At 35.7% G+C, this 14829-nt stretch overlaps 3 protein-coding genes and 2 non-coding genes across 5 annotated transcripts in view; 4 read left to right on the top strand and 1 right to left on the bottom strand.

Annotated features, from left to right (window-relative positions):
* The window catches only part of mettl6 (methyltransferase 6, methylcytidine), a 3406-nt gene extending 87 nt beyond the window's left edge, over positions 1 to 3319 (top strand). The window contains exons 1-5 of the mRNA XM_056475401.1: positions 1 to 462; positions 538 to 672; positions 2493 to 2663; positions 2827 to 2968; positions 3056 to 3319. The exon at positions 1 to 462 is cut by the window's left edge and continues 87 nt beyond it. Coding sequence (XP_056331376.1) covers positions 196 to 462; positions 538 to 672; positions 2493 to 2663; positions 2827 to 2968; positions 3056 to 3201 — 861 coding nt within the window. The 5' untranslated portion in view covers positions 1 to 195 and the 3' untranslated portion in view covers positions 3202 to 3319. The remainder of the gene's footprint in view (positions 463 to 537; positions 673 to 2492; positions 2664 to 2826; positions 2969 to 3055) is intronic.
* A 711-nt stretch (positions 3320 to 4030) lies between these two features.
* trnae-cuc (transfer RNA glutamic acid (anticodon CUC)) lies at positions 4031 to 4102 on the top strand. The gene has a single exon. It is a non-coding gene; the product is annotated as a tRNA-Glu (tRNA).
* Positions 4103 to 4812: 710 nt separating this feature from the next.
* Positions 4813 to 4894, top strand: trnas-aga (transfer RNA serine (anticodon AGA)). Its single transcript has one exon. It is a non-coding gene; the product is annotated as a tRNA-Ser (tRNA).
* Positions 4895 to 4908: 14 nt separating this feature from the next.
* On the top strand, positions 4909 to 11722 carry cfap418 (cilia and flagella associated protein 418). The gene is made up of 6 exons (XM_056476147.1): positions 4909 to 5227; positions 5534 to 5630; positions 5755 to 5813; positions 5923 to 5988; positions 7361 to 7456; positions 11563 to 11722. Exons 1-6 carry the CDS (start codon positions 5088 to 5090, stop codon positions 11720 to 11722), a joined length of 618 nt encoding a protein of 205 aa, XP_056332122.1. The 5' UTR covers positions 4909 to 5087.
* LOC130243060 (T-cell differentiation antigen CD6) overlaps positions 11559 to 14829 on the bottom strand; it is a 34677-nt gene continuing 31406 nt past the window's right edge. Inside the window, exons 18-20 of the mRNA XM_056475099.1 lie at positions 14108 to 14221; positions 13817 to 13974; positions 11559 to 11755 (exon numbers count right to left, since the gene is read on the bottom strand). Coding sequence (XP_056331074.1) covers positions 13853 to 13974; positions 14108 to 14221 — 236 coding nt within the window. The 3' untranslated portion in view covers positions 11559 to 11755; positions 13817 to 13852. The remainder of the gene's footprint in view (positions 11756 to 13816; positions 13975 to 14107; positions 14222 to 14829) is intronic.

The following is a 14829-nucleotide window of genomic DNA, read 5'->3' as shown; positions in this document are numbered from 1 at the left end:
ATCATTTGATTCGCTTAGTATATAGGTAGATTAGATACATGTAAGTATCTGAAACTACTCCTTGGTCGAGTTTCAGCTCCGATTTGTACGTTTTTATCAACCATAAAGTACATAGTTTAATCCCATACATTCACATTATCCGATTTTAAGAAATTGTCTTAGTTTTAATAAACAAAACCAGGAGCTCAGACAGACATGTCGGCATCAGGTGAGTCAGACTCGCTTGAATATAGTCCTGTTTTCCCGCCTCAGTCCACCGTTGTGAGGGAAAGGACTCTGACAGCTGAAGAGATGGAGAAACTCAGCGATGACCGAGTTTTAGTGTCCGACTTCAAACAGCAGAAACTCGAAACGGATGCTCAGAAAAACTGGGACTTGTTTTATAAACGAAACACGACCAACTTCTTTAAAGACCGACACTGGACCACCAGGGAGTTTGATGAACTGAAAAACTGCAGAGAGGTAAAGGGTCTTTCACACCTTTTTTCTGTAACGTGTTTGAGTTTGTATGGATGATTGGAACTCTTATATTTTCAGTCTGAGGGACAGAAGTTGGTGTTGTTGGAGGCTGGATGTGGGGTTGGAAACTGTATTTTTCCCCTTCTGGAAGAGGATCTCAACATCTTCATCTATGCCTGTGATTTCTCTCCACGAGCTGTTGAGTTTGTGAAGGTAAAAGTGTCAGAATTGTGTTAACTGATCAACTTTTTGCAAACAATAATGTTGTCTATTCATAAGCTCATTGTCCCATGCACTGTCATTTTATTGATGATTATATAATTATTCAGAGAAATCTATTTAATCATAAATATATTGCAGAAGTCTATATAATTATAAAGATATTGCCCTCTAACACTTCCTATTTCTTTTCTATTTAATTTTATTTAATAAACCACTTGCTCTGACTGTCTATTATGAACATTTCTTATCTTTTTTCTATAGATATAGGCTATACTTTTAAAAAAATATATATAAAATTTGTTTTGATATGAGCCTCTAATAGCCTGTTTCTACTGAGTGGTTTGATACAGTATGGTACAGTATGCATTTATGTCCATTTACTCCGTTTGAACACACCATTTTTTTCAGTTCTATTAAAAATGCTAATAATTGGTCTTCTAACAGTATGTCAACTCTATATTTTATATAATGAAAAGGTTTTTTTTTTTTTGTTTGTTTGACTGGAATAAAATCAGATTTTAATATTAAAAAAACAAAAAAATTTCCGGCTCTGTTTTATCGGTGAGGCTAAAACGAATGGTGCAAAAGCATTAAGGTTGTGTCCACTTTTGCTATTTTAAGGACGGAAAAATATGGTTTGTGCCGTGGCGCATGGTCTAACAGGGTTGTGCTTACACTCTTAATGAGTTATGAGTGTTTTTTTAGAATAAACCAATAAGAGTCTTCATGCTAGTGAAGCGTTCAGACACACCATCTGCAGCACATGGATAACCAATGAGCCTCCTCCATTCTGTCTCTTGTACTTTCTCTTTAATTTACTTTTACTCTTTACTAAATGAACAATAATAACAAAGTGTGGTAAGAATCCAATGTTATTTCCAAACACACGTCCTATTCTTATGCCCCATATGGTGATGCAGATGTCTCCAAAACCCGACAGATGAACAAATCTACACTTGTTTTTATTAAAACAAATATAAATATGCATATAATAAACAATACTACTACTAATAATAATGACATTATAATAAAAATGCAAATTATGATGAATAAACTGAAAAAATTATAATTTTGTAACATTTTTTAACCTTTTTTTTCATATGAACAGATATTTGTTTATTGCTGTACCTGTGTGTATGAAGCGTTTGAACCTGCATAGGTGCATAACTAACCAGCTCTGCGCTGGACTTCAGACCTGCTTTTACCTGATCAACTGCATTCTATTTCAGTTTCTCAGAATAGCAGCGCACCAACAATGTGCCTTAACACACCTCCTTTTTAGACCAGCACACCCATGAGTCCACAAAATAGCGCAAATGGATTTGCTATTCAAACAACCCGGCGCAAAACATGAAAATTAGGGTTGTGCTGGTCTGAAAATAGCAACAAATCCCGCCAAACATGTCTTGCGCCTTATTGCACCGGGTGAATGATAGAGCCCTAAAATCAATAATACTAGCCGCTTATGATTTTTTAAATTGGATCCAGAACTGACTACTGTTATCTAATAACTGGCCTTATTATTGTAGTTAAGTCTTTAAATTGCACTTTAAGGGTGAAACGTAGTATCTTTTAAAACAGCTGGAAAAAAATATCTACTGTCAATCATGACAAAAACAAAGGAAATTAGCTATTAGAAATGAGGTATTGAAATTATTATGTTTTAAAATGCGTTACACAGCACTTAGGACATATTTGAAAAATATTCTTAATAATTTACATAAACTTTTTTTGCTTGTATTGTCCACATTTGTAAGTTGCTTTGGATAAAAGCATCTGCCAAATGAGTAAATGATTATTCATTATTGCAGCAAAATGCCTTGTATTGCACCGAGAGATGCCTTGCGTTTCAGTGTGACCTCACTAAAGATGATCTTCAGGCCACCATACAGGTTGAAACAGTGGATGTAGCAACATTGATATTCGTTCTGTCTGCAATTCATCCAGACAAGATGCAGAAATCCCTGGAGCAAATTTATAAGGTACTGTCTGATCACATTTCAGAAGATGATCACAAGTTCTGATGAACTGTTTATTTAGCACAAGTAGCCTTATCACTGATGGTTATTTTTTTGTTTGTGTTATTTCTGCTGTTAAACCAAGCAAATGTCCAGTCAGTAATATTTTTACTATTTTAAATCGCAGGTATTAAGACCTGGAGGTATTGTCCTCTTCAGGGATTATGGACTGTATGATCATGCCATGTTGAGGTTTAAGTCGGGCAATAAGCTGGGTGAGAATTTCTATGTAAGACAGGATGGCACCCGTTCCTTTTTCTTCTCAAGAGGTCAGTGTAAGTTTTTGTTTCTTTGTACCTGTATTACTGAACTGAACTGAACTGAACTGTTTTGTTTCTTTTCTACTCTTCTCCTAGAGTTCTTGGCTGGTTTATTCCAAAAGGCAGGATTTGAGACTCTTGTGAACGAATACGTGCTGAGAGAAACGGTGAATAAAAAAGAGGGTCTGTGTGTTCCCCGAGTGTTTCTACAGAGTAAATTCAGCAAACCTATTCCCTCATGATCGACTGCATTATCTACGTTTTTTTATTAATTTTGTACATAACTATTGTGCGTTAATTTATTATTGATTTTTAGGAGAATGTTTTTACTGTCTCATAATAAAATTAAAAAGCAGTTTTTTCCTATTGTTTTGGGTGAATTTTTAATTTGAGAAGTTGGTGAAACACAACACTTTTACTGTTAAGAAACTGTTTTTTTAATTTTCATAAGGGTGGCCAATAAAAGTTGTCTAATTACACGTAGAGTTGGCTTTTGTGACCATGAGGTGTCTGCTCCAAGTTAAACTGTGGTAAAGTCTAGACAGGATTACAGCTGCAGATACGCACATCAGTAAAACAACAATTTTGTAACACAAAATAATTTCTATTTTTAAATTAATAAAATGCAAGTCATTGTGTAATTTAATAAATGAATAATTCTCAGTACAGTTACTGTTTTTACATTACTGTGATTGTTGGGCTAAGGTTTCGGGGTAGTTAAACTAGAGAAAAGTCGATACAACATAGGCGAACGTGGAGGCGATGTGAAACTGGTGTATTTGTTTTGTGCATGGAATTTAGGGCGCCGGTTTTGTGTTGGTAAATGTAACTTGCGTAAAATTATTTTACATCTCTGTAACCTTTAGTTGCATGCTGGCATCCACCCTGGTAGTCATGTTTACTTTTTTAAGTCGAGCAACGTTTTTTGGCAAACATCCTCACCTATTACGGTGGCAGAGTAAGGATGTTTTATAGGTCTCTGAACTAGTAGTGTGCTCTCAAGTTGTACGTTAGGGAGTTCATACATAGTATGCATACTTCAATATCGGTCTGCTAGTAGGGCAATCACAGTCCCTGGTGGTCTAGTGGTTAGGATTCGGCGCTCTCACCGCCGCGGCCCGGGTTCGATTCCCGGTCAGGGAACAAATTGTTTTTTCACTTGTAAGATCGTTCATGGGAAACTTTCGGTGATACGTCTCAACAACAACTAAGGGAAATTAATCAGTTGTCAGTTTACCATGGTAAGCACGAAGCATGCAAATCTTCATATCAAATTCTGCATTGATGTTTATGTTAACCGGTAAACCCACGAGTTAGGAAAAAAATCATTTGGCGCTGGTTGCAGAACATAAGCTTTTTGACCATCACATGTTTACCGTCAAAGTCTTATGTTTGTTCATGCTCACATGTCTCCAACAAAGTTGGATTTCACTTATTTAGTCAGCTTAAAGGTAAGTTTTTGTGTAGATTGGAACTGAAAGAACGCATCGATGTAGACGCGCATTTTAATGTGATAATTTGTTGCCACCTGCTGGCGAGAATTTGTCAGTGACTCTTACTTTCTCAGCTTAGTGTGAAAATGATCCCAGTCCATTGCGGTTACTTCTTTTGTGTTATTGCGTTTACTTTAGATAAACAAAACGTGCGTTTTCACATTAACGTTAGTAGAATTAAGTTAGAAGTTACGAGAATAAGAAGAACTTATGAGAGAAAATGCGCTTGTATTGCATTCTATATGCCACAGTGACTTTCTCCTCAGACGCTGTGTTGGTGTTGAGGAAAATTTACAAAACACTTTTATCACACTTTGGATCGAGTGTTTAAAAATAGCACACCATTATTTTTAATCATGAGTTGTCGTGGCCGAGTGGTTAAGGCGATGGACTAGAAATCCATTGGGGTCTCCCCGCGCAGGTTCGAATCCTGCCGACAACGAATCGTTTTCCTTCTAGAACTTATACTCACAACAACCCGGAAGTATAGTCTCATTTAAGAAAACACGATTATGTATTTAACAGTACACTGTTCTTAATAATGGTCGAATATTTGGCTAGTTTTATAAAGCCTGATAAAAATAAGATCCACACGTTTCCATGGTAACAGACGTGGCGTTCTCCATCGGATAATCATGGCGGATGATTTGGACGATTTACTTGATGAAGTCGAATCAAAGTTTTGTTGCAGCACCTCGGAGTCTAAACAGACAAGCCGTGTTATAAAACAAACGGATCAAAAGTGTGAGAATCTGGAGGACAAGAAACAGCCAAGGTAGTAGCTAGGCTAGCAAGATTAGCAGCCAGAGCTAACGTGGCTACACATATCAGACTAACGTTAGTGCAATTGATATAAAGAAGCACGTTTTATACAATGCAAATGTAACTTTACAAGTCAACTCAATGTAAGTTAGTATCAGTGTAACTAAGATGCTAAAGAATGTTTACTACAAATATAAAAATAGTGCATAGTGGCTAACATCTGATAACACGAGCCTGATTCATACATCTTTAATGTTACCCCTAAGGCAAGATCAAGACACAATATTAACATAACGTATTTTATTTCCATTGTTGCCAGAAAACAAGGTTTTAAAAGAGTTGAAAATGAGATTGATATTGACGCTATGCTGCATGAAATACTGGATGATGATGATGATAAACACACCAGCACACATGTAAGCCAAATGACTGGACAATACCTGGTCGTGAATATAATACTTTTAAAATAATAAACCATAAATTGTTGACGGTGCACATTTCTCCATTAATCAGCTGTAAAATATCTTATGAACCAAACAGGAACCCAGTCCAGCAAAGGCTTCCTCAAGTGATTCACGTGCTCAGACAATCACCAAGAAGTACGTTTTTGTCTTCCAAACATGCCTATAGATAGAAAAAAAATGCCTTTTAAACATAAGCGCTGTTGCATTTAAGATTTAAAGTGTGCTGATGTATTTTTTCCCACAGATGTTGCCCTGTGTTTCTTGGTGGAAGCTCTGTTGCACATGGCATTGGAACCAGCGTTTCCGAAAGGTGAAAACTACAGTCATGTTGCATATATTAACATCAACTAGTATCATTCTCTAAAAAATCTCCAATAAAATACATCTAAAGATTTATTTGCAATTTAGGCAGTGTTTTGCTGAAATGCATTACAGTAACTGTGACTATAAGGGGAGGTTAACTTAATTGTTTATATAGCACTGTAAAGCAAGCAAGGTTGACCAAAGTGCTTTACACCAGTAAAAACTAATTATATGACACAACTAAAAAGCAGACAATGCAAAACAATACAAGAAATATAAATAAAATACAACAAACATTAAAACAGAGAAAAGTGTCAGTGCTATGCATTAAAAGCCAAGTTGGTCTTAAGCTTGGCTTTAAAAAGTGGCAGGTCAGTGATTGTACGAAGCTCAGTAGGAATGGTATTCCATAGTTTAGGACCTGCCACTGCAAAAGAGCGATCACCCCACTGCTTGTATATTGACTGTGGGACTTCTAGCAGAAGTTGACCAGCAGATTTTTGAATGTGCAAAATTCTGCACCAATAAGAAGGTGCAAGGCCATTGACGACATTAAAAACAAACATCAAAAGTTTAAAATCAATTCTAAACTTTACAGGGAGCAAGTGGAAGGAGTAGAGAGCAGGTGTAAGATGTTTACTTTTTCGACTGTTAACATGCGAGCAGCAGCATTTTGCACAAGCTGCAAACGATGAAGACTTGCATGGTTAACTCCAACATAAAGTGCATTGCAGTAGTCTAAATGCGTGCTCCAAACACTGTATACATACATACATACATACATACATACATACATACATACATACATACATGCATGCATGCATGCATGCATACATTGTTTTAAAGAAAATACATCTGATTAATAAAGTAATACAATTACTAAAACAAACTATTAAAATATGTTCTTTTTTACTGATTTATACAAATGTTTTGTTGAAATTGTATTGTGCTACAAAACTACATAAAATGGGAGAGAATGTGCTTTTTGTGAGAAAAAATCTTACTTTTTTATGTACATCATTTTATGCTATTGTTGCTTTATTCTGTATTTTACTCCACAAATGGTTTACTTTGACTATGGAGGAAATGTGCTTTATTATTGGTGAAAAAAACACAAATCTGAGTAATAAAATGTTCCATTATAAACATTGTTATAAACAATATAAACATGTTTTAATTGTATTTGAGGTCATATTAATTTCCAGAACTACATTACAGTATCTCAGAATATGAAGAAATTGTGCTTTGTTGTGGGGAGGGGAAAAATGCAATAAAAATAGACAATACACTGACCTAACAATTCAGTCATGATAGATAAACTTAGATATACAATTGCATTCTGACTGTGATCCCTAACCAGAACTCTCTTGTTTCTAAAGGGCCTGCAATCGATTAAGATGTACATATTGTGACTTCAGCGTAATCACGTTTGATGATCATGAATGGGACTCGTCCTGTGACTATTTATTTTTCAGGTAAGAAACCAGCAAACACACAAGAAGTTTGCATTATTTGATCAGAAGGGGGCAGCATTGATCCACAAATCTGACCATTTCAGTTTGTCACTTTATCAATTCATTATTATTCTCAAACCGCCTCACACTTGTGTTTCTGCAAGAATCGACATGTCATTTAATATGGCTTTATTCTTCTAGATAAACTCTATTAAATGTTCAGTCTGGCTGATAAAGAAATACTTCCAAACAACATTAAGCCACTGTTTTTAGTGCAAACTGTTTTCCGACAGACTGTGTCATTTCCTTATTATCTTCAGCGCTTTGTGTTGCAGCTTCTCGCTCAATTTTATCATCAAACAGTGAGGAGTCATCGGCACCATGTCTTTTATGTTGTTATTTTGTGTATTTAGGCCATGGTGCATGTTCAGACACAGTCGAGCGCTTAAGCTGAAGGTTTTTTGTGTTTTAATGATCTTGCTTTCACCGCATCTTCAGCTTTAATCAGGAGAGCATGTGGATGGAGTTTGTCACTGAAGCTTTATAAACTTTAACTTCAGGAGTCCCCTTATATAAACAAGTGAGAAATCAGCTCATCCACAAACCATCTGTTCATTTCACGTTTTCTGTATTTGTTTGTTGAAGTCATTTTATGATCTATGTCTTTGAATATTATTTATATAGGTGCAGATTGTTTGCAAAATGTTAGAAAATGCTGAGTATGTTAAGAGAGCTTAAAAATAAAACTTACAGTGCATCCGGAAAGTATCCATAGCGCTTCACTTTTTTCACATTTTTTTTATGTTACAGCCTTAATCCAAAATGGATTAAATTCATTAATTTTCCCAAAATTCTACACACAATACCCCATAATGACAATGTGAGAAAAGATTTTTTGAAATTGTTGCAAATTTGTTACAAATAAAAAAACTGAAAAATCACATGTACATCAGTATTCACAGCCTTTGCTCAATACTTTGTTGATGCACCTTTGGCAACAATTACAGCCTCAAGTCTTTTTGAATAAGATGCCACAAGCTTGGCACACCTGTCTTTGGAAATTTTTGCCCATTCCTCTTTGCAGTACCTCCAAAGCCCTATCAGGTTGGATGGGAAGCGACGGTGTACAGCTCATTTCAGATCTCTCCAGAGATGTTCAATAGGATTTAGATCTGGGCTCTGGCTGGGCCACTCAAGGACATTCACAGAGTTGTTGTGAAGCCAGTCCATTGATATTTTGGCAGTGTGTTTTGGGTTAATGTCTGAGGTCAAGAGCACTCTGAAGCAGGTTTTCATTCAGGATGTCTTTGTACATTGCTGCATTCATCTTTCCCTCTATCCTGACTAGTCTTCCAGTTCCTGCTGCTGAAAAACATCCCCACAGCATGATGCTGCCACCACCATGCCTCACTGTAGAAATGGTATTAGCCTGATGATGAGCGGTGCTTGGTTTTCTCCAAACATAACGCCTGGCATTTGCTCCAAAGAGTTCAATTTTAGTCTCATCAGACCAGAGAATTTTGTTTCTTGTTGTCTGAGAGTCCTTCAGATGCCTTTTGGCAAATTCCAGGCAGGGTGTGGCTTCCGTCTCTACTTTGCAGGCCTGATTGGTGGATTGCTGCACAGATGGTTGTCCTTTTGTAAGGTTCTCCTCTCTCCACAGAAGAAGGCTGGAGCTCAGACAGAGTGACCATCAGGTTATTGATCACCTCCCTGACTAAGGCCCTTCTCCCCTGATCACTCAGCTTAGATGGCCCGGCCAGCTCTAGGAAGAGTCCTGGTGGTTTCAAACATCTTCCTACTTATGTACATGTGATTTTTCAGGTTTTTTTATTTTTAATAAATTTGCAACAATTAAATTTTTTTTTACATTGTCATTATGGGGTATTATGTGTAGAATTTTGAGGAAATAAATATACTTAATCCATTTTGGAATAAGACTGTAACAAAAAAAGTGAAGTGTTATGAATACTTTCCAGATGCACTGTATATCACATGTTCATTAGGTCCACATATACATTTTTCTTGTATTTAAGATCCAGGTGTCCACACACAAGGATTCTGCTATATTAGAGCAGTGATTCCCAAAGTGAGGGTCAGGGGACAATGACAGGTGGTCGCTTGGTGATTTTCAAAAGTCAAATTAATTTTATTAAACATAGAATTACCATATTTTATCCATGCCCCACAGAAGATAAAAACAGTAGTTAATAGTTACATAAAAAAAGCAACAACATGCAAATAAAAGGCCATCAGCCTTTCAATTTTTTTTTCATAGGATTGGTGTATTTACGTTAGATTAACAACACAGCGATAGCATCAGCTGCAGCAGATTGATTTTATAGCACCAGGTTAAACTTTGACACTTTTACGGCAATCAAATACATTAAAAATAAATACTGGCCACAACTGAATATTAAGGATGATCTCTGAGTGGCGTTCTCCAAAATTAAACCAAGAATAGACTTGTGCTGAAAACATTGTGCCCACCAGATGAGTTTAATGTTAAATTTAAAAAATCAATACATTTCTTTTTAAATTATAGCCTATAGTTGTTAGACTGTTGCACTTTTTTGTGTTGTCAATATGCTTGTGTTTTTTGCAACATTTCTGTATTTATAACCACCTCAGAGGCATGTGGGGGTTGCGAGTCACTGGCATTGTTATTCTGGGGCTTAGTTTGGAAACCCCTGTATTAGAAGTTACATTTCGCTCTAAAACTTTATTATAGTAATTCAGAATATTTGCTTTACTGGTGGGAAATAAAAAAAAAATATATATATACAAATCGGAAAGATAAAATGGTCCTTTTAATATGTTTTTTTTACTTTAAAACAATAGTAATTTATGGTATTTTACAGAATCATCATTACAGAAATTCTGAATAATTAAATGTGTATTAAATACATAAATACATATGTATATACTTCTATTCATATTTAGATTTTTCAAAACTGCATTACAGTGACTCTGATTATGGATGCACCTAAATATAATACAATTTTAAAGAAAAAAGTCTACGTGCTTATAATAGAAATTGTTTGTGTTGTTTTTATTAATAAGTAATCATAAAAATTTCAATATTAAAATAGTTTTCAAAATATGAACACAATTTAAAAACTTTTTTGATCTTTTAAAAAAGCAGGCATTGTTGACCTTTCGTGCATTGAAACAAACAACAAAAACTGAAAAAGTAGCTTAAGATTGGTCTCAGTATATTAACAAAATAATTTGTTTCAAAAATAAAAATTGTGTCTGTTAATGGGTTATAGTACTGGCAGTAATCCTAAAAAAATAATATGTGTGTTTTCTTTTTTTAATATATCTAGTTTATATATTTTTTAATATGATCAATACTTTTGTAGGTATTTAAGGTCATATTTTACTTGCAAACTGCATCATAATTAGTTTGAATATTAATCAAAAGTGTTTTTTATGTGGGGAAAAGTCCTACAAATTTTATAAATGAACAGTTCATTTTAGTTTGTTATATTTTATGTCATCTGTCACTCATGTTTCACAGCAAACTTCCATAACAATACCTCAGAATATGGAGAATGTGCTTGTTAAAAAAAGAAAATAATAAGAAAATATTTCCTCAGAACTTTTTTCTGAGGAACTGCATTACAGTGACTGAATATGGATACACTTAAATACAATTAATTTCTATTGGAAAAAAACTCTACACATTCTAATAAGAGAGATTGTATGTGTTTTTATTGATAATATTATTCATATAAATCTCAGGATTAATATAGTCTTCAAAATACGAATACAATTTTTAAACTCATATCTTTTAAAAACAGGCATTCTTGACCTTTTGCTATCATTAAAACAAACAAAAAACTGTAGTAGCTTAAGAGTGGTCTCAGGAATTTAACAAAATAATTAGTTTAAAAAAATAATAAAAAACTATATGTGTCTGTTAAAGGGTAATTGTACAGGCAGCAATCCTAAAAATATGTGTTTATGAACAGTTTATTTTTGTTTGTTTGCATGTTTTTATGTCATCTATCATCCGTATTTCATTGCAATTTTTATTACAGAACCACAAAATATAGGAAAATGTGCCTGTTAAAAATGTAAAAATGTTTCCACAGAATTTTCTCCTATTTCTTTTTCCTCAGGAACAACATGCCGGATTACCACAAGCTGAAGGTGCATCTGAGGAGGAGAGTGGGTGTTCGTGCGTACGCCTGTCAGTGCAGCTGGATCTCCATTCTGACGCTCTCACACCTCAGAGAACAACCGCAGCTCAAGTGGGTTTGTGGGAAACACAGAGCATGAACTGCTTCATCTAATCGGTGTCCACCTGCTCTCCTGCTCACACACAAGGAAATGCTGGACATTTTTACTTTGTGAGGCTGGATGACAAAACGGCTTTCTTTTAAGAGTGTAGTTTGTGTGTGAACTATTGTCTACGCTGCATTTCCTGTGGAATGATGAAGTGGCTGATTTACATTATATAAGCTGTATTGATTTGACTAATGAACTGCTAGAATGTATACAAATATTATATATTAAACATTATGCCCAATTCAGAATTATTGGGGGAAAAAAATGCTTTATTTACAGTTGGTCATAATTATTAGCCCTCCTGTATATTTTTTCCTCAATTTCTATTTAACACGGTGGCGCAGTTTTAGCGCTCTCACCTCACAGCAAGAAGGTTGCTGGTTCGAGCCTAGGCTGGGTCAGTTGGCATTTCTGTGTGGAGTTTGCATGTTCTTCCCGCGTTTGCGTGGGTTTCCTCTGGGTGCTCCGGTTTCCCCCACAAGTCCAAAGACATGTGGTACAGGTGAATTGCGTAAGCTAAATTGTCCGCAGTGTGAGAATGTATGGTTGTTCCCCAGTGATGGGTTGCAGAATGGCATCTACTGCGTAAAACATATGCTGAATAAGTTGGCGGTTCATTCTGCTGTGGCGACCCGAAAAGAAAATGAATTAATGAATAATTAGGCAATTTATTCTATGGCAGTGGTTTGTTCTGCAGTAAAATGTTGCTTAAAGGGCACCTATGATGAAAACCATCTTTTTGTAGATGTTTGGACAGAACTGTGTGTAGTTATAGTGTGTCCACAGTCATATTGGGGTGATATAAACACAATAAGTCTCTTTTTTTAATTTCCTGGCGTTAAAATAGGATCCACATCCCTTCCATTTTGAGGCCCAGCGCAACGTGACATAGGCGTGCGGTTTCCCCACCCACCAAATTGATTGATCGGCAGATATTAACATGTCTTCGTAGTAATGCATAGAATCATATCAACAAGACAGGACATGCGCAAAGCAACCGGGATTAAAAGATCTGTTCAGCTCTCTGTGATCATCAATCATCATCAAATGTGATCAAGAATGATTTTAAAACCTTTTTAAAACAGTGTATGTAAGTAAATAATTACAGCAATTTTACCGTCTTTTATCACCACATCCGCATGTCAGTACAATTATAAAAGAAGACGCTTCAATTCTGGTTTGTGGACGTTACATTTGGGTTTATTTTGTACATTAACATAACAGATATCAATACAGCAGAGTATTTTGTGCGTGCGCATGTCCGCTGTGTGTATGGGCATTAACTATGTAACGACTTTGCAGAAAGGCTTGAATTAACTCCACAACGAATACATTAAATAATCATTGGGAAAGTTCTTACTGTAGTATTTTTCACAAACGTTATGTGAGATCTGCTTCCTTCATGTGACACTGTGCTGTTTATCTGACGCAGCCGAGGCAGAGATTAAGGCACATTGTGATAGGCACGTTGGAACGGTGGGTGGGGAGAACTAGCATTAAAGGCACAGGATACAAAAGCAGCTACATTGTGTTCAGAGCAGAAAATTCCAATTTTCTGAAAAGTAAAATAAATAATCTGATGGGTGTTTTCAGCTGAAACTTTACAGACACATTCTGGAGACACAAAAGACTTATCTTAAATGCTGAAAAAGGGATAATATAGGTGCCCTTTAAGGGGCTAATAATATTGAAATTAAAAATAAAAGCAGCTTTTTTTTCTAGCTGAAATAAGTCATATAAGACTTTCCCCAGAAGAAAAAATATTACAGGAATTACTGTGAAAATTCTTTGCTGTGTTTAATGTCATTCGGGAAATAAACTATCACAGGTGGGCTAATAATTCTGACTTCAACTGTATGAAGTTACTTGTAGACCTCTTGATCACTGTTAAGAATATTTATTTTAACACTGATGAACAGTGAAACTCTTCCGGAATATTCTTAAGAAATGCTCAGGTATTGCAAGGGCCCATCTGTGTATGTGCTGTTATGGATCATCTGTCCTAAATAATAAATGCACAATGTTCATAAAGTAAACAGAATAAATCATAAAAAGAATGTTTTTGTGTTTGTGTTTTTCTTTTACCTATAGGAAAGATCTCTTGCAGTTGTGTCTCTGATTTCACCAGTCTTCTACTTCATCATAGTCATGATCTGAAGAATCAGCAGAATTGTCCTCTCTTTGTGTTTTAGGTGGAACGTTCACGTATGAAGCCTCTGATGCTGTGCTGCTGTTTTCTGTTTCTGCAATGAAAGAGGGTGAGTGTGTGTTGTTTTTCTTCCAAATCGACACTGGTTGCTTTTAGCTTTAGGTTTTCAGCACCAAAGATCCAGGATCAAAGAAGTTAAGGGTTTTCTGAAAAAGAGCTAGATGTACCTTGGCTGAGGCTTCTGGGTAGATCAGGGTCTTTGTAACCGTGAGTACTTTCTGTCATCTGTGCAAAGTGTGGATTTTGAAAAGACGTCTCAGGAAGCGATGGGCTTTCCTCACCTTACAAAAACAAAAGAAACATGAACCGTAGTTATATGTTTTATTGTTTTAAGATATTCCCTTAACTGACTGTTTCAAAAGTGCAATAGTATGTATTCGGTAACACTTTGTTTGATGGTCCAATTGAGTATTAGTAGACTGTCTGCTTAATATCTGTTGATACTGCTCCTTCAACAGACATTTAACTGACTATACAAAACTTTATGTCAACTTACACTAACCCTAACCCCAACCTAACAGTCTACTTATAATCTAATGAGAATTAGTTGGCATGTAGATGCAATGCAACTTAAATTCAACAAACGGACCATCAAAATAAAGTGTGACCATGTATTCTGTGGTTTCGGAGTCTGAATCTAAATCTTCATTTAAAAAAATAATTAATAATAATTGTAAAAAAAAATTTAATTGTCAAAAGTTGGACCTTTTTTTTTGATAAGGCTTATTCTGGCAGCATGGTGGCTCAGTGGTTAGCACTGACACCTCACTGCAAGATGGTCGCTGGTTTGAGTCGCGGCTGGACCTGGTGACATTTCTGTATGCATGTTTGCATGTTCTCCCCGTGTTTGCGTGGGTTTCTTCTGGGTGCTCCAGTTTCTCCCACAGTC

The sequence above is a fragment of the Danio aesculapii genome, chromosome 16, assembly GCF_903798145.1.
Source record: "Danio aesculapii chromosome 16, fDanAes4.1, whole genome shotgun sequence".
Taxonomy (NCBI): Eukaryota; Metazoa; Chordata; class Actinopteri; order Cypriniformes; family Danionidae; genus Danio; species Danio aesculapii.
Note: the sequence above shows the minus strand (reverse complement) of the source record. Positions and strands in the feature narration are given on the sequence as shown.